The sequence below is a fragment of the Podarcis gaigeae genome, assembly GCF_964106915.1.
Source record: "Podarcis gaigeae genome assembly, chromosome: 10".
NCBI classification, from domain to species: Eukaryota; Metazoa; Chordata; class Lepidosauria; order Squamata; family Lacertidae; genus Podarcis; species Podarcis gaigeae.
The window spans coordinates 18,229,794-18,256,485 of NC_139686.1; the positions used below are offsets into that span (position 1 = coordinate 18,229,794).

Consider the following 26,692-nt stretch of genomic DNA (forward strand, 5'->3'; position numbering starts at 1 on the left):
CCTTGCCCACCACTGGCATGTAGCCCTCAGAATGTTGTCCACAAAGGCATGTGGCCCTCAGGCTGAAATAGGTTCCCCACCCTAAGTTACAGTTAGTAAATAAGGTGGGGTGGGAGATGGGGTTTCACTATGTACTCCATTTAGTGATACAGTACTGACCCTACTTTGTACCCAAACCAAATGTTTAGTGAACTCGTGCACGTGTGCTTTGACCTTGGGTGACAGATATTTGGGGCTGTCCAAAATCTCTCTCACACACTTATTCTTTAGCAGAACTTAAAATCAGTGTAGGTATGACTAGTCTCTGGGCCCATTTCATAATATTGACCACAGGATCTCCCAACCCTATACAAAGACCAATTTATGCAAATGCCTCCCCAGATGATTTGGAAATAAGTGCATAGGACACCTTTTAATGTTAATAACTAGATGTAGAAATTAAACCCATGTGGGAGTGGGTTGATGAGAAGGAAGAGGAAGTTGTGGGCAGAAGCGGGTGTGTAGCATATCCGAATTTCACCTCAGTAAACAAATTTTGCAGGGATTTTTATGTTTTTTCAGTTCAAGCTGCCGGACATGCTTGACTAGAATTTGCATTAGGATAAAAGAAACATGTATGAACACTAATAATACTAATGCTAATGCTACTAATAATTTATTTCTTATATCCCGCCCATCTGACTGGGTTGCCCCAGCCACTTTGGGTGGCTTCCAACAAAAATACCCGGGGGGGGGGGGGGATTAAAAGCTTCCCAAAACAGGGCTGCCTTCAGATGTCACATAGACATCTGTGGACTCCTTCAAACCACTTCAATCTCTTTCCAGACTGTGTGTCAGGGACAAGCTGGTTTTTGAGGTTGCAAGAGTACATTTGTCTCCTGCTCCATGTGGTAATGAACATGATATTAGAATGCATATGCCTGTGGGGAGGGAGAATGTCATGCTATTCTTATTAGATCATTTCCCCCTGGAGCTGTAACATGCAAAAGGTAAGGTCAGAAGTTGGAATTAGTGCTGTGTCCAGCAAGTGAACTAAAAGCTCTCATTTCCTTAGGGTTTGTGCTGTATCTATATGTATAACACTGCAGGAAGTCACGTGGCATTCTGCTGGAGGGTTTTGGTGTCCTTTGTCTGTCCCCAAAACACACAGAAGTGTATGAGTGTGAGAGTGAGGATTTTTGAATGCCACAAGGATAATGGTTGAGGCATATGAATGCTATCCAGAAGGAGAGTCCTTGAATTGAACAAGTGCTCCCTTAGGTCTGTGCAATGCCCTTCCACAAATCAACTTAATTTCAGTGTTGTTGTAGGTTTTTTGTTGTTTGTTTCAATCTGCACAAAGACTTGAGGCTAAAAATGAATGAAGCTGCAAAGTCATGTTCAGGACATATTGGGCACTGGTGATGGAGCCAAGAATAAAAAGCAAATGACAAGTTCTGGAACTGTGGGGGAAGCTAAAGGAAAACCCTTATGTTGGGGCAGAACATTCTGTAAGGCAATATACTGTGAAGGAATAAAAACGTGTTTGTGTGTGATGTGACCAGAAATCCTGATCTTCAGAATGTCCCTGTTAACACAGAAAATGGAACAGTTGTAAAGCACAAAGAAATATAAACAAGTTTGCCTACACTTGATTCACAAGCCTAGTTCTCTCAAATAGCAGATGAGGAAGTGAACCTGTTTCATGACTGTAGCACTTCAGACTGCAGGTGGGGCCTGGCATAATTGAATGCACTTCAAGCTAGATGTCAGAGAGAGGAGTTCCATCCTAACTTTTTACCGAATAGTTTTCTATGTGTAGGGAATGTTTATGTACTGAGGTGTGTTCAAGCATGTGAAGACACCATGTGAAACAGTACTGTCTAGTATTAGGTTGTCCACTCTATCTGTTCTTTGAGAGAACAGGTTCTAATCTACTATTGTGATTTTGGGGCACAGGGGGTTAGACTTTATGCCTGAGTCCCCTTCTAATTCTTGGATCCAGCAAGGAATCAATTGCTGGAATAGCTAGGCCAGCTTTTTGGTAAGGTGATGGCCCCTTAAGTATGGGCCATTAAGGTAACAAATGAAGTGGCTCTGTGCTAGAGAACAAATGGATGAGCCCCTCTACTTCTCCTGGCAGTTGGTTGGAAGGACAATTGTCAGAGGGGTGTGTGAGAGCTGAGCAATAAGTAGGCTGCAGGCTGAAGCCTGTGAAGAAGAGACATGCTTGATGTTAATGCTGTGAGCCTCTCCAGTGTAGGCTCAAGTTGTATATATGTGTAAATAAATAATAAATCCTAAAGATACCACGGTTTCCACTGACTCTCATTCTGAGGAAACTGAACCCTGGGTAAACACCTGGAACTCCTGCAATTTCACAATGCTCAGGGATTGTGGTGGCATGCAACAATGCGGTGGTTACCTTCTGGGGTACCAGTATTTCACTGGCGTGGTAGTCTTCTTTTGTGATAAAAGTGGCTGTGCAACACCTGTCCCAAATGAGAGACCATAAATTTCTTTAAAATATTGGATTAATCAAAAATTAAATGACCTTTAGGGCTGTCAAAACAGTTCTTTCAGAATTCAGCCATCACCCCTTACAGGGCCAGTTAATCCTATCTGCTCCTTTGGTAGGTCACACATATTTCAAATATCAAAAACACCTGACGCTCTGTTGATAAACTGAATATTAACTAACATTTTTCTTCCAGGCTGAATTAATCTAACCACTGAATAAATGGACTGAAATCTTGACTAATTAACATTTTGTCAGTGTGACAGGAGAAACTATGGAGCATTTTTAATTGTCTTACTGGGTTAGCTCATGCATGTAGCCCTGCCAGGGTAATACGTCAAATGTGAACAACCTCCAGCTTGCTTGTATTTGCCTGTAGGAAGTAGTGTGAGTGAATCAGAACTGCATGCATACCCACATGTATGCCACATGCCACAGTTGCAGCAGTCCTTTTTTGTAACAAGGCAAGACATTCACATGGAATCATTTGGTGGCAGGGCTGCTCATGGGTCATTCATATCATAGAAATGTACCTGCTACTACCAGAAGTCTACAGGCCTTAACTGCATTTGCTAGGAGCGGCAGCCACTTGAATGAACATTCCATGGTTGTCCCTAGCAACCACTTGGGCCTATAGACATCCCTCTCTGCTAAAGCCTGTGGTATTTATGACTGTGAAATTTCATTAGGAACATAGTTCACACTGTCCATAGTTTCCTGCTGAGGATATTTGGGGTCCCAAAGCAGGAAATAGGATGAATATATCAAGCGATTCATGATGTCTTTTGCTTATAAACTTCCATAGGCAATTTGACAGTTCACTGTATATAAATGTGGAAACAGATGTTTTAGCTGCTATCACAGAGAATCTTCTCTATGCTACTTTCTGAATGGGAGCACATTCCCAGTTCTTCACATCCTTCTTTAACATGCTGTTTGGAATCTTTATTGGTTTGAAAAATTCAGATATGATTGTAGCTCCCTATTTTTGAAAACTAAGCAATCCTGTTATGCTAATTAAGGGTGATGAGGTCAGTAATGCACAGAGCAGCTTCTGAGGATTTTAAGAGACTCAGTTCAGACAAACAGCGGCTGGAGTATTAAAGCTGTATCTTGGCTGTACCATTTCAGATTACAAGGATGGGCAAACATGAATGAATGCTTCCTCATGAAAAACATTTCTACACCTGGATTAATTTATTTTTTTATTGCTGTGGAAGGTGTTTTAATTTGCTGGTTCAGTATTTTTATTGGCTGTTTTCTTGGGAGGGATCTGATGGCTTTATGGTTGTACTGTCGATATTTTGCCATTTTTATTGTTGCAAGCCACCGTTGCCTGGAAAGTCAGCTTATAAGTATTTTGAGTTAATAAACACACACACAAACACATTATGGAGATGTCTCTGTTACATCTTAGACATGTGTAGGGACTTTTTAATCTTTGAAGGAGCAATCACTCAGGTGAATCTCCACCTGCAGCCTGGAGTCTTGACACATGTTTGTGCTGTTTGTGTAGATTAAACCTCAGCCTTCTCTGTACTGCAGTTTTGTGCTTGATTTGTGAGTGTCAGTTCTGAGACCCTCTTCCTTAGGGATACAGGGTCAGGTACTAAATTTGCTTCATTTATGTCTTGACAGAAGGAGGTCTGCCTGAGGCGGTAACTGTGAGCACTTCTGTGGCTGTGACTGTAGGTGGGAAGACGGCAATTGCTGCAGGTAGGAACTTGTTTCAATATACTTGAGGCATAGGGTTGAGGTTAAGGATAGGGAAACACTTCATTTAGTATGAAATTGTCTCTTTTGCAAACTGGTGGGTGACCCATCACTTGTCACAGAATTTATTGTCTGAAATCTGTCTATTTAAAACTAGGCCTTAGACAAAGTCACATGTATAGAGTTATTGTCATTTTTGTGTTTGGCAAAACATCATATCTGTTTCTTGCCACTTTTTCTGCACATGCCCACTCACCAAAAAAGTCTGCTAATTTTCAGGACTATAGAGTTCCTGCAAATGCCCTAAAGAGACATACCTGGGGAAGCTGTACAGTTCTGTGGCAGAAGGACTGGGAAGCAGCCTCTAAAGCCTCACCTGTTTGCTTTTTCAGTTAAAGGTTCCGGGCTCACCCACACTTCCTTTCATGTCACGCTTTCTAGGCACAGGTCTGAGATTTTTAGGTCTGTGTTCAAGCAGTGTGTAGATAGATAGATAGATAGAATCAGGGGTTTTTTTTTCAGCTGGAACTCTCTGGAACTCAGGTCTGGCACCTCTCAGGTGGCTCCATTGACATTGTAAGAGAACAAGGGAGGTGTTCATGGTGAGTTCTGGCACCTATTTTTCTAGAAAAATAGCACTAGGTAGGTAGGTAGGTAGGTAGATAGGCTCTCTGCTTTCCCTCGGAAAACCCACTGTTTACCACTCAATCTGAACAAATGACAATTGAGTTTTCCATGAATGATCTCTACACCTTATCAAATGGGCAATTTTCAGAACAAAAATTGAAACCTAAGACTATTCAGCTTAGCCATGTTAAAAGCTCTCAATGCTTGTGAATCTGTGATGGCTTAGTCTTTTAAGGATGTACAATGTGTAGTTTGGGGGCATTCATGTAACTTCTTCATGTCCTTGAAGTGGTTTAACTGATGTCTGAGGTTTTATAATGGTAATAGTGAGTGGTGAGTTCAGGAGAGAATTTAGTGGAGAGACAGGTGTTTTGGAGAGAATGGAGAGTGAGCGCTGCGAGGTGGCTGGAGGAAAAGGTATTGGCTGATAGTGACATTTCAGAAAATTGCTAAAAGTCAAATGAACAATCGGTCATATGTTTTGCTGGTTTGTTTTGTAATTGTAGCATTCAAAGGAGGGAGTTGCATTATGAGCATATGTGAACTCATGATACTAATGCAGCCTTAGATGCATTTCTTTGTAAGAACTGAAGCATGGAGTTGAGGGAAGAAGGAAGCCAAAGGATGTGAACAGAGACCTCTGGAGAAATCTTACACTTTGCATAGGACCATGTAAAAAGTGGGCTAGAACCAGATATACAAGCTTAAGGATCAGGGTGGTCAAGAAGAGGCAGAGCATTAAATATCAATTTTTTATTAGCAATAAGCAGCAAAATATTTGCTTCTGGTTATGTTCTGGACAGAATATAAAAGACAAATATGTCATCTTTACCTCTGTGTATGTCCCTGAATACTGAGTGTTTTTCTGTACTGCTAGCTCAGTTTAGGCTGTGGCCTTTTTTAGGTGGAAACCACATGAAGGGAGCTTCTGCAGTCTAAACCATATCTTTCCCAGTGAATTAAGAAGCCTATTTGCTACTGTAATGTACCTAACAGCTTTTGATCACTGTGCAAACATTAACTAAGACATAATTATTAATTATGGTTTAATTGGGGCTATTTTGTCTCCAGAGGTATAAGCCTAGAGTCTCTCGCTGGCTAAATCAGCTCTCTACATATGACAAACATAAATCTGTATAATATGAGGAATTCCTAACCCCACTCTAGATAACGTTACTGACTGTTCTCTCATGTGAGTCAATAACCTGAGGCATTATGCTTCACTAGGGAGAAACTGCTGTAGTTACATCGCAGCTGTTGACAGATTTAAAGTCCCAGTGAAACTGCTGGAATCTGTGCGGGAGTTCTGCTGTCTCCCTGGTCTGTGTATATATGATGTCTCTCTTATTGTGTGACCTTCTCCTCAAGTGAGTTATTTGCTTGGAATCTAATCCTAATTTCAAACATGAACAAACTCCAGTTTGTGTATGTGTCCGTGTGCTTTAAAGAGTTGATTTTGGTTGCTGCTTCATATAGGACCATGATCTGCGTGCCATGGCTTAAAACCTCAAAGTACTTCATAGATGGATCTGCCCTTCCCAATACAAAGGAGTTCTAAGGCACTGTATTTTGCTGTTCCCCAAACCACCTCTCTGTTTGCATCAAAGGGTCTTTTTTAATCACTCAATAAGTTGAAGACAACCATCAATCTTGTGAGCTACGTGCACACAGAGGAGTTTCTGACTTATTTCCCCCTGCACAGTACCTGACAACGTTTCAAAGTAGCTTGTGACACGCCACAAAGAGGTACAGAAGGGAAGAAAAGTCAGAAGGCCTGCTTCATATTCACAAGCCATTGTGCAGGTTCTGTGCATTTGGCACAAGTGCAGAAAATCCACTGGTCCCAATTTAAAGGGCTCGTTGCAACCCTTCTTCTCACTACATTCTCCATTGGGAGCCATTCGTGCAGACATAGCCTTGTGGGATAGTTAGGTTAACTAACTGCAAATACATGACAACAGGGCTGAATTCCAGCAAAGACCAGGTGCTGAGCAGCCTTTTGGCTTTGCCGTTTCTGTTCTCTCCATTTAAGTTAACTGTTGGGAAAGTAGAGGTGGAGGCATTGTAAGTAGCTGTGGTAGTTCAAGCTTATGCACAGATATTTATACAGAAAACTGTATTAGAAGTTTCACAATAATTTTCTTTTAAACACAAAGTTAATTATTCATTATGTTGGTTTGTTTATCCCACCATATAGGGGAAAGCCTAAGTAAGAGTTCATTTTGATTTTAAAGGAGGAATATGCTGTTTTAGAGTTTCTATGCTGTGCCTCATTCCTGTGCTTTGAGCTCACCTGGGATGGGGTTGTGCCAGTGTGAGAGTTTTACTGGAAATGCCTTGCTGATACTTGTGGATTTCCCAAGGAAATATTCCACATCTCCAATCTGCTGGCTTGAATCCCATTCCAGATTTGAAATTGCAGCCAAGGAGTTGATTTAATCTCTCATACAGCTGACGCTGTCGAGCTCAGAGTTATCTATCCAATGCTCTCCTTGCTGGTTTGTCTCTGCATTACTTCTGCTGTTGTGCTTGAAGGGAAAAGAGCCCGTGGCTTTGTCCTAGAGGAGGCTCACAACACTGCAGGACATTTTGAGAGGGGTGCCCATAGATTTTGAGCTGCCCCCCTTTTCTCCTAAATCATTTGATAACGTTTTAATTCTACGCAGAATTAGAGCAGCGAGGGGGGTTGCTATAGCAACTGTTTCCTTGTGCCTTTGGTCTGACTCATTTCAGACAATTACTCTCATGCTCCAGGATTCACAGATGTGATAGAGGAAGAGTCATGTGCTAGGCTTTCAACTTTTCACTTTTAATTTCCTCTCCTTTTCACTGGTATTAACTCATGCATGGCTCCAACCCTATTGAAATGTGTGTACATGTGTGTGCATGGTTCCTCTGTGAAGGGAGCCCACTTCAGTAGCATAAGTTGACATAACTATGAATTCTTGGTGGAATTGTGAACATATTGGGCTCCTGGCATGTTTGAGGGCATAGATCTGGGTAACCACCACGCATAGCCCCCCCCCCATGTTAGGCAGAACTCGGTGCAGCTATCCAGGCAAATATTGTGCTCAATAGTATCAAAAGCATCTTAGAGATCAAGAAAAAGCAACAGGGTCACACTTCCCCTCTGTCCCTCTCCTGAATAAGGACCTCTATCAGGGTGACCGAGACAGATTCTGTCCCAAACTGAGCCTGAACCCAAAATGCAATGGGTCAAGATAATCAGTTTCTTCCAAGAGTGTCTGCAACTGGACTGCCATCAACCCTCTCAAGCATCTTACCCCAAAAGCAGTATTAGTAGTATTTCTGGTATTCAGAAATAGAGTGACCATGTATGTGTCTTGTTTTACAGAGGGCAATCTTTTGTAGAGGGCAGTCTACAGATGACAGTCCTCTGGTTGAAGGAGTTCTGTTTGAATCACTGTCCTGTCCTAATCTGGTTTAAAGATAAAAGTATGCCCTGTGCCAGGGCCAAGTGTCTACAACTTGTAAATCCCTGCACTGAATAAAGCCCAAGAGCATACCAGGGACTGCGAAGACCTGTTTTCACTGCTTGCCTGGGAGTACAAAAACAGGAGGGTTGTCAAGCACTTGGAAGACCATATCCAGAGATTAGGTGTATTCAGATTTGTATTATGTCTCTGAGACAGGTTCAAAGTAACAAATTCATGTATTCTCTCTGATTAGTGTATCTGCATGATACAGCTGTTGGTCACATTCACGCCTAATATTTTCAAAAAGTCATGGATGTAGAGTTCTTACATAAGCATCTGGATACTAGGGGTTTTGTGCATTGCCTTGGAAATTGCATGATCTGTGGATCTAATTTGCAGTCAGTTTATAGCTTTTCCCTTTGCGCTTTTGTGATGGGCATATCTGGCTTTCTGGATTCTAATAACTGCACAAACTACTACAATAGCGGAATAATTTTGCAGTGATTTGTATTGAAATGTGAATCATGGTTGTGCAAGCGAGCCCTGGGCATAGTTCTTAGTTCTGTTCCCTCTTTGACACCCTCTCCTCATTTCCACTCAAAAACCCAACCCATGCTATCTTACGATACCATTGCATAATGTAAAAACTGCTGACTTCAGTGGCAGTGGGAGCTGGGAAGTGTAATCCTCACAATATGAATTTCCATCACCAGTTACCCAAGAGCCTTTTAACTAGAAATGCCAATGACTGAACATGGGACATAGCCCCTCCCCACAGAGTTATGGTCAGAAGATAGGGAAATGACAGCAGACTGATAGGGAAATGGAAAGAGAGTGTACAGCCCTTACTTTCCTTCTTTTGGAAATTGAGCTGAATTGCTCTTTCTGGCTTCTATATGTCTTCATTCCTGCTGGCAAAGGCTTCAGCAGCCTGTACAGTCTGACATGCAATGAAATGGAGAGCAAAGTAGAGCTGTCCTGTGCCAAGCACCCTCCTGGTAGGGTTTCTGTACTACTTCCACAAAGTTCTGGAAACGATTCAAGTTCTTCACATTAGGGAGCATGTGTCTGAAGGAACATATTTTCAATTCCTCATCAAATACACGTAGTTTTCTTCATTTACATCACACCATTGGCTTACAATACCCTTAAAGGCTAAGTCATTTAGAGCCAAACTGGCATCTAAATTTGGATCTGGCGCAAAGGCTCCGCTGTGCCTCTCCTTCTCAGATGACCTGGATTTGTGTCAAGAGAAAGAATGGCCAGAGAAAAGCCCTGCTTGTGGAGGAGAGCTACCTTTTTAGAAGGCAGATGGAATGTGGGGGCTTGGGATCGTCTATGACAGTTGAGAAGCGACAGTTGAGAAGATCAGAGAAAGGAAAATCTGAAGAGCAGCTGCTCATGGAGAGGCAAGAGAGAGAGATTATGATGATGAAAGAGACCAAAAAAAAAAAAAAAAGGAGGGGAAAGGAGCAATATCGCATGCTGGAAGGGAGAGGTGTGAAAGCATAATTTGCACAGTGCTCCCTAACCAGTCAGGGGCATTGGATACAGTCTGTATATGCGTTTCTTACCAATCTAAGGTTGTAAGAGGTATGAAGAGAGCTTGTAAGGTATTAAACGTCCAGGAGCAAGGATAGGTTTTTATGGGCTAGCCTGCACAGTTTCTGCTGCAGAGGCCATGTGGCACCCTGTTTTGCTACTGTATGAGCAGTTCCTGGTGAGTTAGTTCCTTGCCCCCAGCACATGGTCAGTGCATAACAGGATCTTGCTTGGATGCAGCTTGAGTAGGTCTGAAGAATTCTGGAGTACAAGCCAGCTAGTGCATGCACAGTTCACCAGTTGACGGGGATGCAGATCCAAGGAGCTGTAAAAGTTGCATAGCGTAAGAGTTTTGTGGCACTTTAAAGACTTTTATTGTGTGAGCTTTCATGGAGTAGAGTCTGCTTCATCATAGGCATGTTTATCATTAGTTAGGGTGTGTGTGTGTGTGTGTGTGTGTGTGTGTGTACACACGCATTCATGCTTGATGAGTTTGTCTGCTAACTGAGGATAATAATATATCTCATAAAATGAACTTAGTGAAAACATATGCCACAATGCATTTGTTAGTCTTTTAAATGCCACAAGAATTTTGTTGTTGCTCCAGCAAACTAACCTGGCAACCCCCCTTGGTGCAAGATTCGTAGAGGTGTGATCCAACCCAAATTAAACAATTGCCTTAGCTTCACTTCTGGTCCCTTCTGTTTCTTTGTGTATTTGAGTATTTCCCCTTTATGTTAGAGAATCTCTTGCACTCATTAATTCTTGCAGAAAATTTGCAGAGCAGTAGGTTATTTCCACAAACCAAACGTAAAGCATGAGTTGCATAGGAAAATACATTCTTTATTATTCTTCTAAAACAACAAGCCAGAAATATAATATACCTTCAGCTGCTTTTTAAAAACTGGTTCTCCCTTAAATTCTAACAGAAAAAAAGGATTGTATGTGCCATCTGTCCTCCTTTCAAGACCCCCACCCCGAGGAACTGTGCCTACCTCTTGTTTTCTTGGGATAGTGTGACTGTACCAGGAGCTAAACTTCCCTTGGTTGCTGTATTGACCTACCAGCACAGGAAAGCACATTCTTATCTATATCCACCTTTACTAAAGGAATTAGGTTGTCCTTCATTATGGCTTTTTGCCAACTTTTTTTTTTAAAGGGTAGTCTCTCCTTAGCTGTCAGCTGCTGGCTGCACCTAATAGCCTGGAGCATACTAAGGGAGTTTTCACAAGTGATGTAGAAATTTTTACTTAAACCTCTTGTATGCCGGATTTCTGCAGTGATGTTAACAGGTGCATGCATTATGAATTTTTGCACTGCATCCCTTTCTCATTTCTAATTATCTTCCAATCTGTTTTGATCAGCACCAGTCAAGCCCACAGGAGAGCTATGCTGCTTCATTTTCAGTGGTGGCACTTTGGCATGTGTTTTCAAAACCAGGCCTACTCATGCCTACAGAGAAACAAACATCAGTCTGGTTATTAAAATTAATAGCTGGATAGTTTGAAAGTTATGGACTATTAGGGCTATTCCCTATGTTAGATCCCATAGTAAGAGAGTTTTCAAGTGGTACATTAATAGGCCATTTGTGCCATTTGTGAAGTGCCCTCAGTGGCGTAGCGTGGGGGGTGCAGGGGGGGCCGGCCGCACCAGGTGCAACATCTGGGGGTTAGGGTTAGGGGGCGCAAATCCACGGGTTAGGGGCGCAAATTACTTGCCTTGCCCCGGGTGCTGACAACCCACGCTACGCCACTGAGTGCCCTGTGGTCTTGTATATACAAATTTTAACACTGATGGCATATCACTAAACTCCCAAATAATCTCAGCATAACAGTTACACATGCATATACTTCTGATAGTATTTTGGTCTTATACATAGGTAGTTTAGTACAGGTATGCATGCTGATCTCTAACCAGTAGAAAGAGTATACTGATTTTGCTGAAGGGCCCTATTGCTAAGATATTCATCTTCTCAGTTCACTTGAACAGCAGTTCTGAAATGTTATACAAGTGAACATCTTTTTCAAATGGAATAAGTATTATGAAATTGGTAGATCCAAACCCTTTCTTCTTTTGATTATTTATACTGCCCACAGCCAGAGTATATACTTGTAGCAGCCATATAAGAATCAGATGGTCTAAATCCCTGTGTTTTCAACAGGTATATATTGTAGTTTTATATGAATGGAAGATGATGGGATGCAAGACATTTTGCATATTTTCTGAGACTTCATAGAGTTTCCTCAACCCTAGTTCAAGAATTCTAAATGATGTAACAAGATCATTCCAGACCTTCTGATTACAGCTGAAGGCACAGTTTCCCAGTAGCTTGAAAGAGGACACTTCCTATATTGGCTTATTGCATTCTCAACAGCCCATTTTACTACCCAAGTACTCCAGTGTCTTTGGGACCAACATTATCCATCCAACACCCTTACTTTTCTCAACAAACGCTTACTTTGTCCCTTCACTTACTTCCCCTTTTCAGATGTGGATTTCTAAATGTGGAAGTATCAGGGCCAACCCTATGCCATATCAAATGATAAATTGGAATAAAGTTTAAAGTTGTAATTAAACTCACAACATGGAAAACAGAAAATGTAATTGGCAACAAAGGGAAACCTGCCAAAGGTGAGAATAGGGAATGGAAGAGGAAGGGGATTCCCCCCCCCCCCGCACACCTAATTTGCGCTCCTCAATTCTTCTCATCCTCTAAACACACATGCACACATCATTTGTTCTGCGCAATCATGTCATAATTATTTCTTAGAAGTAAAATAGAGATCTATAAATATACAGCTCTGACAAAAATCCAATTCAAGTATAATTGTGCTGTCCAGTATGTATGTTACAGAGGTACGTTCCTTTGGGAAGATTATAGAGACAGTAAGGTTGGAATTGTATATCTAGCAGGCAGAGTGCCAGTGCTAGTTTGTTGGGTATATATGCAGCAGGAGCAATACAGGCATACATACATACATTAGCTAGAGTCTTTAGTAGCCTAGTTTTGCCCATCAGTCTGGGATAAAGCGGAATTGGAGTTGCACACTTTGAGGGACCACAATACATACATGGTACGTAATGAGAGAAAGAGTCTATCCTCCATTCTTGGAATTTGCCTCTTACCTTGATGCTGACCTTCTGCACAGATCTTAAAATTAGATGCCATAGCCACATTCACCGTTTGGATACCACTTTAAATTGTGTTGTTTTACCATTTTGATGTTTGCTGCCCTGGGCTCCTTTGAGAGGAAAGGTAGGAGATACAAATTTAATAAATGAATGAATCTCATTTCCCACCGTCTACTCTCTAATGTTCCATGAGAATTTTTTTCCTGCCATGCCTCTCTGTCTGAAGGTTATTCCCTCTTTTGGGATGTGGTAGTTCTTTGCTAATAGGATGGTAGAGGGTTGAATTACAGCTCCCAAGATGTAATCTTGAGTCCTTCACAGTGTTCTTGTTTGCTGACAGGAGATTTAGGGATGAATTAAAGGAAAGTAAGCATTGCTTCTACTCAAACCAGCAGCAACAGTTAAAGAAAGAACTTGAGCTCATTGAAAGGCATAAGAATACGACAAAAAAAGGAAGAATTCTGAAGACCTGCTCCATGCCCAACTAAGGTGATTGTTGGGCTCTGCTCCTGAGTTGCTAGAGAGATACCTTGGAATCTGGGCCAGCTGCCAATTTTTTTTTCATGACTGCAAGGATCACAGTATCCACAAAAACTGCGGCTGCACGACCTCTCGTGTCATCTTCCTATCCCAGGAATACCCGCTGTGACGGGCTAGAGCAGGTTACCATGGCAATATGTGCTCTCCCCTGGAGACAGCACTTTATCCCACTTTCAGTGATATAAAATGAGTCCTTATGTTGGTTCCCTCCTCCCTGCCATCAGTTTGAAAAGAAATGAGGCTAATGTGATATGATTTGAGCTTGGGAAAGATACCCTGCATAAGAATTCATGTGTGTTCAGTGTGTATGTGCACATGCATGCTTGTGCTCATGTATGCATCTGTGTGTTCCTTGAATGTATGTGTGTATTATATGCATGGATGCTGCAGAGAATATTAATGCTACTCTCCCTGTTTTTGAGTAGGACTCTTGCATGGCTGCTTACATGCACCAGTGTCATTCATACATGCCTATATCAGTAGACTGTTTGCATGAAGAGCTGACCAACATTGACCCTGAACAGCATCTCCTCTCTCTACATTTTACACTGATACTCCTTGATGTCTTATTCATGGCTCTAAATCATTTTGTCCAATTCTCCCCATCTGACCCACACTGTGTTACATTGCATATAGCCACATTAATTATTCTGGTTATGACCTACAGTGTGCATTGTTTCCATAAAACCACTTCCATACTCCTCCCCACCACTACTCAAGTCCTCAAAATACTCTTTCTAAGGAGATCAGAAAGGCTGTTCTCCTCTTAAATCCCTTCCAGAGACCCACTTCTGCCACAAAGACTATAAGAGCCTTTCAGATTAATTCTCTAATATCCCAGAAAAAATGTTTTCCCTTTTGGAGGATACACATTAGCCTTCCCAAAGTAACTCTCCTTTTAATATTCACGACCCATCCTTCCTTTATTTCACCTTTGCTTCTTCTTCAAATACTTTTTAATGTCCTTCATTGCAGGGATCATAAATTATCATCCATATCAGGCAGTGGCTGGCACACTTTACAGCGCTCTACAAATAGTAATCTACAGATGTTATGCAAAGGAAAGAGGTGTGTATATGAATAAGTCTGTGTATATATGTGGGTGATCAGCCTATGTTAATATTTTTATTTGTCTGCACCCTTTGTTGTGTAGACTAGACTACACAACAGAGTGAGTATACGCAATGCGTATTTTTTATGTAAAAGGATATTAATTCCTTTGTAATGTTAAAAACAGGAAAGTCAAATTCCCTGTGGATATTGTGCACTCAGTTACAGGCCTTTTATCAGTTCTGGGCTGGCTGTGAACCGGGTTTTTCTGAATATACAGCTAATGGGAAGGAGTAGATTGTCATGCAGTAATATCAGTGACCCAACCTGTGAAGTTTAGACACTTTCACAGGAGTTGTCTTAGTGCCTTTGGCTGCTTGTTTTGTTGGTAAAAGATTCTCTGGTGGTATGGGAGTTTCTGAAGGAGTCAGGAACTGAAGCAGAGGCAAGATAGTGCTGGGTTGGCTGAACTTCCCCATAAATGAGCGCCTGTGGGGAGTCTTGTGCAAAGAGGAAAAATGATAAGCACTTGAGGTCTGACTACAGTTTATTCACTTGGAAGTACATGAGGACAGAGGCAAGTGAGAGGGACTTGAACCCAGAGCCAAGTGTTCTGAACCCAGAAGCATGTTTTACTAATTGGATGAATGGAACAGCAGCACAGTCCATCTGTATGTCTTGGAAGATGTGGAAAGGCCCAAGCCATAGGCCTCTCATATCCTGTTTTCCTCTGCCACTAATTTCCAATAAGGTATTCATGCCACAGAGGAAATCTGCTTTTGTTCCTCATGTTCGCCTTCTGTGTCACCCATTAATGGCTGCCTCTTCTTCAGCTCCCGATGGTACTTAGCCATGAGAGATGCATAGATACAGCCATATGCTGCTGCCACTACCATCATAATACACACGATGCCACAAACCACCCCAGCTATGATGACTGTGCCAATGGCTCGGCGCACACTGACAGGCCGGTATCTTTGTTTCTGGGGGCAACCCACACTGGGATCCTCTTCTGCTTCAGGAGTTGTTGTTTTAGGCTTGGGAGCAGTCGGGGCTCCCTTACTGCAAGGAGGACCAATATTGTCCAGTACGGTAGAGCTGTTCTCATCCTCCAGCTGGGAACAGTAGTTAAACATCTCCATGGGCACCATGCGCATATCTTTCCCCCGTAGCTCCTTAGGCAGGGTACATGCCAGTTGGTCTATCTTTCCTCCTGTCCCATAAGAAAAAAGAAGCACATTCAGTACCTTATTTTGGTATCAGATCACATCATGCTCAGAGCAATAATTCATTTCAGTGCAGCTGCTGTGGCTGAACACTTAAATATACAGGGATCGTTCCCTCTTCCCGGGGTGTAGCTTATGTCATATGCTGAGAGTTTCTAGGAGCTGCAGGTGAGAGCTGAGTGCAGGTTGGGGACCAAAGGTGGACAAACCACCCCAGAAGGAGCATAATGGTAGTACCCCTCCCCTAACACCCCAGGTGGGGGTAGCTGATGGATTTCAAACCCTTGGTGAGTTAGGGACTCCCCCTGTATGCAAAGACAGGCTCCGAAGCAGATGAGACCAATAGTGGAACCAATGATCAAGAAGGCAGTTTCTGTATGTGCTGTAGAGGGAAGTGAGGGGCAGATGGGACTCATCAACCTCGGAAGATAGCCCATCTAGAAGTAAAACTGTGATCCTAAGCCTCTGCTGCCTTGTAGGATATCTTCGGAAGAAGAAAAAGCTAAGTAGTAAACCCTACAAATCCAGTGTGGAATCCCTAAAATGGTTGGATGGCACCTTGTACACCTCTGACATCACCTGCAAGCAAGTTGGTGCTCTGCTCTCCTTTGGACCACATCAGTGAGGCCCAGGACCTCCATATATACTGCCTAGGCTTGCACCCCAGGAAGGTCACTTAGATGCTGCTAATGCAGCAGTTTGATTTCACCTCCCAGGGGCTCACTCCATTGTCTCTTTAGACAGATGGATGCCAACAACAAAGCCACCCACCCACCCCTTCTTTAACTGAGCATTTGGCCATTTTGAGTCAAGAAATGTGTTACACAGAGAACATTCTGTTTGGAAACGGAAGCATTTTTCTAGGTGACAAGTGTGAGACCCAAGACAGTCTCAAGTTATGGGGATAATTGTCTTTGTGGAATATGCTGAAAAACACCAGCTTAGCTATTCTTTTTCCACAGCCTTTTAACCACCAGCAGTGTTGATAGTGCATAACTGATGTCACTGAGATTTTGCCCATGAAACTCAGAAGCCTTCATAGGCTGAAACTTCTAGTAGATTAGAGTCCCCTAAATAACGTGTGGCTAAACAAGAGTCCTCTGTATCCATCAGTAAAACAGATATTGATTGCTACCCTAAGAGATCCTGCTACCTTTAGCCCTTTATTGCTTTCTGTTTCAACACAATGTAAGAAGAATGTCCTATACATTGCTGCTGCTTTTTTCCTGTCTACTAACACTTTATAACAATGTTTAACTTGCCCTTGGCCCAAAATCAGACTCACAAGGTGAATTGGAAAAAGAATTTGAACAACAATCAATGACATTACTAAGGGAGAGAGAGAGAGGAGAGAGAGAGAGAGGAGAGAGAGAGAGAGAGAGAGAGAGAGAGGGAGGAACTTGTCTGAATCAAAAAGGGTAGCCAACAATTAAAGCTCTTGCTTTTAGCTCAGGTTATAGTGTTTCAGCAGTTAGAAATATTTAACATTTCCCATCAGTAATAACAACATACTACAGTTAATTGACTCAAAGGTTACTGTTAATTAACACCTCATCATTGACATATATGCTGCTGAGCCATTTTTCACCCAGATGGGAGAACGTAGATATAAAATTATGGTTGCCTGGGCACTGGCTCTATTGAAACAGTGAAATCCCCATTGAGAGAGCAGAGGTCAAAGTCCACTGTGGGAAACTTGCACATAATTGGTAGTACTAAGGTCAAAATCCAAACTGCGCAATACGACCACTGACTTTCCCTCTGCTTTGTTTGGTGTTTAGCACCAGTGAAATTGCCTTATCAAGGAAAATATCTGAATGCATTCTGTAATTCATTTTGCATTCTAGCAACTACGCGTTCCCCTGATCTTTTTCCTACTGTAGTGATTTGCCGCCCGTGAATTCGGAAACTCCAAAATGATCAGATGGGCTTTACCCCTTCCTCATCTTGACCCCTTCAATTATATCCTCTTCTGAAAGTTTGGACAACTGTCAGCATTTGCAAAGAGAAATTTGGATGAGAAGATAACCTGCAACTCCAACTACAACATACGACTTTGTAACATAATACGGCAGGATTATAATGCATAGTGACCATTCTCCATATCTGAGAATTAGAATTTAGGTCAGCCTGATCAGTCCAACATCTCTCTCTTTTCTGTCTAGCTGCTCCTTTTCAGCCCTTTATAGCCAGGAAAGACTAGGAGTGCATAACCTTCAATATTGAGATTTGGACCTCTCTCAGTGGTACCTACCTCTGTAAGAGAACCATTCCATCCAGTATTTGAAATCTCTCAGGTTGCAGTCACATTCCCAGGGATTGTCCCCCACTTGCAACTGTCGCAGGCTAACTAAAGGCTCAAAGGTCACCCTGTCCAAATTCTGCAGACGATTTGACCTGAGGGAAAGCCAACGGAGAGAGGGCAGGTCATCAAAGATGCCTGATGGGATTTGAGCAAGCCCATTGATGGAGAGGTCCAGCTGACGCAGAAGAACAGTGTTCTGCAGAAGATCTTTATCCAGGCTCCTGATGCTGTTGTTCCTCAGCTGTAGTTCAGTGAGGTTTACTAGATCTCTGAAAATGTTCTCAGGAAGTTGGTCTAAGAAGTTGTTGGAAAGATCCAGTCTCTGGAGGGCAGAGAAATTGGAAAAAGTTTGTTCTGGCAAAATGCTGAGTTGGTTGTTGAGGAAAAGGAAGGTCCTGGTATTTGTAGGAATGTCCAAGGGGATTGATGAAAGGCCCAAGCCACTGCAGTCCACCTCTAGAGTACCACTGTTGCATTTGCAAAGGGAGGGACAAGCAATGAGGGACTCTGCTGCACAGAATGAAAGCCAACAGGCAAGCACTGCAAAAGAAAAGAGGGAGAAAGAACATGTATTAAAACATGATCATTGGTAGACTGTATGCACAGTTTCACTTAAGATTTTTGCCTTCCTTTGCAGCCAGATGCAGAATGTCTTCTCATGTCTAGTGAGAAGAATCTACCTTGTGCCTCATGCCCAGTTGGTATGACCCTATATAGGATAGCTTCTTAATAGTCTCAGTTCTCTTAATAGTCTGTGATTAGAATGATAACCAAATGAACTTCCTCATGGATGAATCCTTCTACTGCCAGATGGGTTCCCACAGTGTGAACTTTCTTTTAGCCTTTTATGAGCTAGCAGGGCTAAGGAATAAACATTATTACAGTATGGTGGGGTAGAAAGGTCAGCATATTCCCACATGGCTTTGCTGCCTGATTCCAGTGTGCTTCAATATGATAGATACAATAAAGCCAAGCATGATGGAAGAACAACTCAGAGCTAGAATAGAAAATTACTAACTCTTTCTAAATTATCAGAATAGTTTTGATAATATTTAATTGGACACCTTTAAGTTGTTACTTAGAAAGCAAATTATCAATTCATTGTGTTTTCTTTAGAACAGGATTTGTGGTGGTCAGAAATGATTTTGACCCCAGTACAAATTTTAAGGTATTTAGCATTTTGCAGCCAATGTCCAAAGACCCTGGTTACACATGAACTACTAAAATCCATGCTACATATCTAAGACCTAAATAATGAAGCCTGAAAGAGAAACCTTGTACAATTTTCTGAAGGTCAACAAAAAAAGCACTCAAAGGATGAAGTAGAGCAGGCAATACGTTTGAAAGGTGTGTTCCCCCAAAGAAAATGCCCTTCCATTTGCTTCCTTCCGTGGAATGAAAGAATCTTAAAACTAGATGGTTTTACCTGATTTAAATAACTTAAAGGTGAATAAATGTTCCCAAAGTCAGCAGCCCTTGATCTACAGTTGAAAAAAAGCATTGCAAACTGCTTTCATTTTCTAAGCACGTCATACATTTTGGATTTGGGTTAAATCCAAAACCAATGAATATGCATATGGACCTGAATACTGATACCTAATTCAAGGGCTAAATCCAAATCTTATACCTGTTTCCCATACAGTCTTTGGTATTAAGTAATGTGGTATTTGTTGAACCATTTCAGGTTCCAAACAAAGTCTGTAATCTGAAGGATTCTTAATAAGTTTCTTCCTCTCAGTTAAGTGAATTGACATCTATACAGGTCCACCAGATGCTGATTCAAGTTTCTACCCCAACTCTCCTAACAAAAGTTAAGCAATAGGTGGTGAGGGTGGGGGTGTTCTGTGGCCTCACAGTAGCCTTTCTACTAAGAAGAGGCCAGGGTCAATAGCATAGATGTTACAATGGATGCCATGAACCCAGAAAACAGATCCTGTTGGCACCAGAGTTGGTATTCTCTGTCTAGAGGTATTTAATTCCACTCAGAGTATCTCATTCTATGGATGTAGGATGATGCTTGAAAGAACAAGAGGGAAGGGAAAGTGACATGAATTGTGCAAGTGATCTTTCTTTTCTTGGATGCTTGACTGAAGTACCATATTAATTATACAGTGATATCTGTGATGATGAGAGCACATTTAGCTGCTTTGTGTACAGGGAAAGGTGAGAATGTATCAGGTAAGGCTATATAGGTGACACTCTTCTATGTCTGTTTTAGCAAATGCCATCCTTTCTGCTCTAACCCCTAGTTGAGCACCTCTGGGAAACCATCATTAGTTCTGCTACCCCTACCAGACATCTGGGTGCATAATTTCCTGAGAATTTTAATTTACACCACAACTCTACTACTATAATGACGGTTGAGAGAGGCAGGGGGACAATGTTACATGTTTTCCTGAAGGAAACTCCAACAATATCGACTAGGCAAAAATGTAAGGTCATGGTGTGGTTAGTTAGGGATACAGGTATGGTTACTCAGGTCTCCAAAGGCAGTGTGCCTGTGAATGCTCAGCAGAGCAGGTAGGAATTTTTTGTCTCATGAAAAGTAGCATTAACTACTAAACAATAGTCTAAGTGAAATATTCAGCATACTGTATGATCTTATGTCAAGAAAAGGTAATGTTACTTTGTGAGATGTTCAGGACTGTAGTAAGATGATCCAGGAATATAAGATTAGGTCTGAGCTCAGTGGCGTTTAGAGTAAATAATTTATAATGGCAATCTAGGAAGCAAGGGTGTATAACAAAGGCAAGGCTCTTAGGCAAAAGGAAATAATTTCCTCTGTAAATATCATTGGCATCTTGTGTTCTGACCCCTAGTCTTTCTTTTTGGTGTGAGTCTATACCCCCTGCCTAGCTTAGCTGCATGTATCCTCATTAACAAAAATAACTCTCTTCATAACTCACTGCAGATATGGCTTGGTGGTTCCACTGGAGTACACTTAGACTGAAGTCCTATACCTGCTTATCCAGGAATAGTTCCCACTGAACTCAATGGGATTTATTTCTAAGTAGGTCTGCATAGGTTTGTGCTGTTAGCCTACCTCAAACTTCTATTGTTCCTGCTTTATCATAGCCACATTTTTTAAAGCTCTGGAGCTAATGCCCCAGCAGGGATTGTTCACTAAGAAAACGAACTATGTGAGCTCTTTTGGAAACTATTAGTGGGGGGGGGGGAAATGTTGGTGTGTGCATGCAAATATTACACGAAACACATCAACATACCACTGCTTCCACTTTTCCCCCCTAGTGCATGGCTTAATTCAACTTCTTGAACCTCATACTGTAAGAATCATCGCAATGAGTAGTTTAATGAAATTGGGCCAATATAGGCTGCTTCACAAATGACACCATCTGGATTTTGACATTTGTAAAGCTTGTGAATATAGTTAATATGGTCTGTAACATAGGAAAGAGCAACTTAAACTTTAAGTATAGTCCTTTGCAATGTGACTATGACAATTGAATAGCCTGGTCAACGTATGACATGACTATCATGAACTGAAATGGTTTTGAGATGTGCATCACAGGTCCTCACATCATTAATTTTTCCCTGTGAGTGTTTGGCCTTCTCTGTACTGCAAAATAATGGGTGTTATATTTTTAAGAGGGCAAAAATATTAACTTTTGTGGGTTGTTGTGATACCAACATATACAGGACTGACAATGGGAGGTGATAAAGGTTCCTTTGCATATTGGGCATCCTTCAGGCATTAAGAGCAAGTTGGTACCCACTCTTTTACCACTCTCAAGCCTGTTCAAATCACAACCTGTAACCACTAATTATTATTATCTGCAACATGTGAAAGCACCGTTGCTTCTTCCTTTGGCATTACACTTCTTGTCATTCGTAGGGGGGGGGGGGAAATCTGAGCACTACACTCACTATTGAAATAAAAACACCCTCCCTTCCCCTCACTGGAGAAATAGGGGACAGCCTCCTGCTTAGCAAACAACCTGGGTAGTACTTACAGCTAGTTTTTCTCCATCTCAGGGAAAGCCTGTTGCTCCACCAGTAGCCTCCACTCAGAGACAGCATGATGGTTACTGTTTTCCCCGTGGTGTCTTGTGCCTGCCAGCCAGGCTGGCACACTTTCTTGCAGGAATGAACAGCAGTCTGATGAATCTAGAAGGTAAAAGCAGAACAAAAGAGCACGTGGCTATCAGGGGTCTAACAGAATCATATATAGGTCTGGGAGAAACCTCACTGAAATTAACTGGCTTTACTATCAGGCAAGGTGAGACATCTTTAGTAATTTTTTTAAAATAAAAAATAAATAAAATAAAATGTGCTCACTGAGGATTGGCAGAGGGAAAAGCATCTCCAAAATTCTGCTAGGTATGTGTAGGGAAGTTGGAGCAATTTTTCTGGGAAATCTGAATGCTCAGAGTAGGCATGGTGCCATCTTGGAAGTGCTTCTCAACTGCTGGTGAAGGGGAAGGCCAAAAAGATGAGATGAGGTGGCTGGCAGGGGAGTGTAGAAAAAAGGCTGAAAGAACTCTGCCAACCCTTAGATATAAGAAAACCACATTTTAATGGACCTTAATCAGAAAGCAATATTAGATAAGGAACAAGGATTGTTCATTGCTTTGAAATTGGCTATATCAGTGCAGGTGTACTGGAGTTTTTTTAGCAGAGAAATGCATAAAGGTAGATGGGAGGGGTTTAGATTGCATCATTAATTACTAATCACATAACAAATGATATCCAATTTGTGTGTCCAACATTCCTTGTCGCCACACATAAAGTGCAATGAATTGCATTTACGAAATATTGCAGTTTTGATAGCAGAAAAAATGCAATGTTGCTACAACAAAAGAGTAAACTTGAGGGAAGATGTGCAGATTATGTGCAACAAACAAGAAACAATTATGGAGGAACTTGTACAAAAAGGCCTGAAGTAGCCTCTTTCCACTCCATGTCTGGCAGTATTGATTCGATGCAATCCCTCTTCTGCTCTGTGGGGAAAAACATTGCTCCCTCTAGGAAACTCTTGAATCCTCCCTGTGCCTGCTTTACATGTTTCCTGTGTGTGTTAAGTTCAGAGCAGAACTAATAAATCACACATGGAACTGCTTGTTGGAGGTTCCTTGCTAGCTAGGTTGAGGACATCCTCCTAATCATCACCCCACTTTCCCCACTGCAAATGCTGTCCGATGCCCACACCCCCCTAGGACATATAAACATTCCCAATTAATAAATGATACCATCATGGCTAAATGTAGTAGAAATACATTGTATAGAGTCATGGTTGCCTCAGTTAGTTTGCAACAAGAGAAATCCCAGTGCCAGTTTTAAGCCTGTTCAGAAGCTAAATCTTCTGACCTGAACATCCCGCCTCTAATCCCAGATGTGTGTAACTTCTCACTGGTGAGAGGAAGCCATTCTTCATGTGCTTAGAGACACCCTAGAAGCTGGTTCACAGTGCAGTTCAGTGGTAGAGCATATGCTTTGCATGTAAAAGGTTCCAGGTTCAAACCCTGGCATTTCGAGGTGGGACTGTGAAAGACTCCTCTCTGGAACCTTGTGGCCAGTAAGTGTAGATGACAATAAGATAGATGGAGAGCGGTCTGGTGGTATACATTTCCTATGCTCACCATCTGATGACCACAGCATCAGGTGATGACATGCATGTGTGACTTGGGCTGTTGAAGGTTTAACATCACAGACCTTTCATGCCACTTCATATACAATGCTGTTAATTAGTTCAGATAGTCTTCTGATTTTCAGGTGTATGAGCATAGCTGTCAACGTTTTCATTTTTTTAAGGGGAATTCCCTTATTCCGAATAGGATTCCTCTCAAGAAAAGGGGAAAGTTGACAGCTATGATCAAGAGATGCACATGCACAGGCTTGTGTGAACCAGTGCTAGGATTACTTTATTCAATCCAAGGCTACTTCACATGTCCCCAGCATTAGGAAGAAGTTGGAAGACTAGACCTGGTGAACCGCAAATGTATCACCTAGCCTACCAATTTCTGTGTAGTCAGCTGTGGTGCTGCACTGAAATCAGGGCTTCAGAACCCATTGGGAGAAAATAAGTGCATAAAATGCATACAGTCATGCCCCTAGGGACATGCTTGGAGCTCTTTTGTGCCGCTAAGCTTCCCTTCCCCCTCATCCCTTCTGGGTGACAAAGCGGGGGAGATGCCTGCAACAGGAGTTCCCATCTCCAATTTTGAGGGGAGAGTGCTGGTGGTTTATACAGATTTAATTTTGCAGCAGCTGAAGAGCAAACATGAAAGCAGAGGTATGGGGGGGGTGCAGGAATTACATTTTAATCTAAAGGAAGTGTCTGTATGTCAGAGGAGGTGAGCATCCTAATTAGAAACCCCCAAGATAATCAGTTTTATCCCCTGGTGATTATAATGAGCCACCATGACAACAGGTTCTCCCCCTGCCCTTTAGCTACCAAAGGCAGGGGCAGGAGGGGTCACTGTTTCTGGGAAGCGTCATTTACCGCTCCTCCTGCTGCTTTTTCAGATTTATTCAGGGGGAAGCTTTGCAGCCCACCCACTATTGGCTCAGAAAGGGCGAGAATGCCCACTAAAATCCGGCTTCTCCCTCCCTCCTCCCTCTTTTCCCAGTTCCTCCCCGCCTGCTCTTGGAAAATGTTATGTCTCCCTTTTGGCTTTATTTTTAGATTTGTATAATATGCCCGAAGCTCAGTCCGTGTCCATCATTTTCCTTTCCTCCTCCCTCCCCTCATTCATTTATTTTGATGGGCAATCAAATCCTCCCAAAGGCTCTTAAAATCACACAGTACAGAGGGCGAGAGGATTTGGTGTGATTCGTGAAAGCTGTTGAGAGAGATAATCTGACACGAGGATGCCGAGGTGAAAGATATTAAGAGCGTTTACAAAATATCTGCCTGCCCCCCCCCCCACAAAACACACACACAAACCACATTCCCAAAAAGAGAGAGAGAGTTGGAATCTCTCCTTGCACTTCCTTGCAAAAGGGAAAGCCTCAAACCCCTTTGCGCCTGCCAGAGCTCAGGGCTCCCACCCCAGTGCTTTTAACCAGCCGCTGGAGCATCCTCTGGATATATTTCTTCCCTCTCCCCCTTTTTGCCAAGACACAGCAGGAGCACTTACCTGGAGATGCTCTGCTTATCAGCCTGGGCTCTGGCCAAATTCCACCTTCTTTCCTCTCTTTCTCTGCCTCCTTGACTCCCAGCAAAGAGGTTTGCTCCTCTCCGAGTCTGTGTCCTATTTAACTCCCCTACCCCACAGGAACCAGCAGCAGAGTTAAGCTGACAGCCACAGAGACTTAGCAGGCTGCGCTGGATGGCTGGGCTGGAGAGTTGATCAGTTTCAAATCCTGTTGTGGAATGATCCTGTCCTTCCCTCCCTGAGGTATTAGGAACTGCCTGCCACTCTCTTTGCCTCTCTCATTCCCACCCCCATCGCTCAGCCTGGTTTTGCTCTACAGCTGCTGCTCTGATGTTATCAACAATCCACCTGTACGGCTGGGCTCAAGTACAACCAAAGGGACGTACACCTTTCAAAAGGACAACTTAACAATGCTGCTACCTGATTGTGCTGAGGACGTGAGGGCAGAAAACATATTTCTTAAAAAAAGAAAGAAAAAAGAAGCACTTGAGCTTGACTGGGAGCCATGCCAGTCTTTAACCTCAAAACTCTTTCCCTGACTCCTATGTAAATTGCCTGTTGTTCTTACTTAGGGCTGGTTTGCACATATCCACATTTCTCACGGCATCGTGATGGCTTGTCTGTGTGAATGGGCTGTCACAGATCACACATCTCGGTTGCATCCTTCCTATTACCCACACAACACCTTGAACACAATGTTTTTCTTTGGAATGTCAGTTCACACAGCTAATATTTATCAGTCAAGTGCAAAAACAAAAAACAAAAAAACAGGTGATGTGCAGGAATTGAAGAAAAGGCATTTTGCATGTTTACTGAGGCACTGTTCTTACTTCATATGCCCCAAGGTTGCGTACTAGCATTAAATACGGGTTCCAGAGCTAAGGTCTGATGAATCTTGGCTCAAATCAAGCCACATGGAGAGCTTTAGCTGCCCCCCCACCAGCCACTGAACCCTGAAATCTGTGTTCAATGCCATGACCTAGATGGAAATCTATGAAGAAATAACAGCAAAGAAGCTGCTTCTGAGCATGTGCAAAGTGCATTTCCTATACCTTTGAATCATCACAAAAGTCATCACATTCTTTCTCTTTCCCTCTCCCTCCCTTCCCTCCCTCCCTCCCTCCCTATTTCCATATGTGCGGGCATCCCTGTGTGTGCTTCTAGATTAGAGGATTTGATCAATTTGAGTACCATCCCCTTTTAATAAACTTTTTCCTGAAAGAGGCTGCCTTTAAAAAAAAAAATGTTAAGATCTATTTCAACATCAAGATTAACTACAACAGAAACATTTTCTGGAATGCATTATACATAATTAGCAATCATTTGGGAATGATAATATTCCCTTATTTTAATTAATAGACTCTTACATCCATCATCAATTTCATCTATCACTCATGATTACTATTATTATACTACTTTGAAAAAGTCTGCATGTAGAGTTAATAGATCATATCCTCACCATATATTTAAAGCACTTTTAAAGTACATGATTTTCACCAAAGAATCCT

At 42.2% G+C, this 26,692-nt stretch overlaps 2 protein-coding genes and 1 long non-coding RNA gene across 7 annotated transcripts in view; 1 reads left to right on the plus strand and 2 right to left on the minus strand.

The window, feature by feature from the left end:
- LOC310826321 overlaps nt 1-9,590 on the minus strand; it is a 33,841-nt gene extending 24,251 nt beyond the window's left edge. For all 4 annotated transcript variants that reach the window (XR_014555740.1, XR_014555741.1, XR_014555742.1 and 1 more), the window contains exon 1: nt 9,124-9,590. This is a non-coding gene — a long non-coding RNA (uncharacterized lncRNA). The remainder of the gene's footprint in view (nt 1-9,123) is intronic.
- The window catches only part of CACNA2D4 (calcium voltage-gated channel auxiliary subunit alpha2delta 4), a 166,092-nt gene that overhangs the window by 81,996 nt on the left and 57,404 nt on the right, over nt 1-26,692 (plus strand). Inside the window, exon 26 of the mRNA XM_083700047.1 lies at nt 4,136-4,213. Coding sequence (XP_083556173.1) covers nt 4,136-4,213 — 78 coding nt within the window. The remainder of the gene's footprint in view (nt 1-4,135; nt 4,214-26,692) is intronic.
- LRTM2 (leucine rich repeats and transmembrane domains 2) overlaps nt 15,068-26,692 on the minus strand; it is a 28,261-nt gene continuing 16,636 nt past the window's right edge. The window contains exons 1-4 of one of the 2 annotated variants that reach the window (XM_083700798.1): nt 25,167-25,285; nt 22,041-22,194; nt 18,019-18,609; nt 15,068-15,751 (exon numbers count right to left, since the gene is read on the minus strand). In XM_083700798.1, coding sequence (XP_083556924.1) covers nt 15,294-15,751; nt 18,019-18,609; nt 22,041-22,107 — 1,116 coding nt within the window. In that variant the 5' untranslated portion in view covers nt 22,108-22,194; nt 25,167-25,285 and the 3' untranslated portion in view covers nt 15,068-15,293. Of the gene's footprint in view, nt 15,752-18,018; nt 18,610-22,040; nt 22,195-25,166; nt 25,286-26,692 lie in introns of those variants that run through there. The other variant, XM_083700797.1, reaches the window with a different exon arrangement.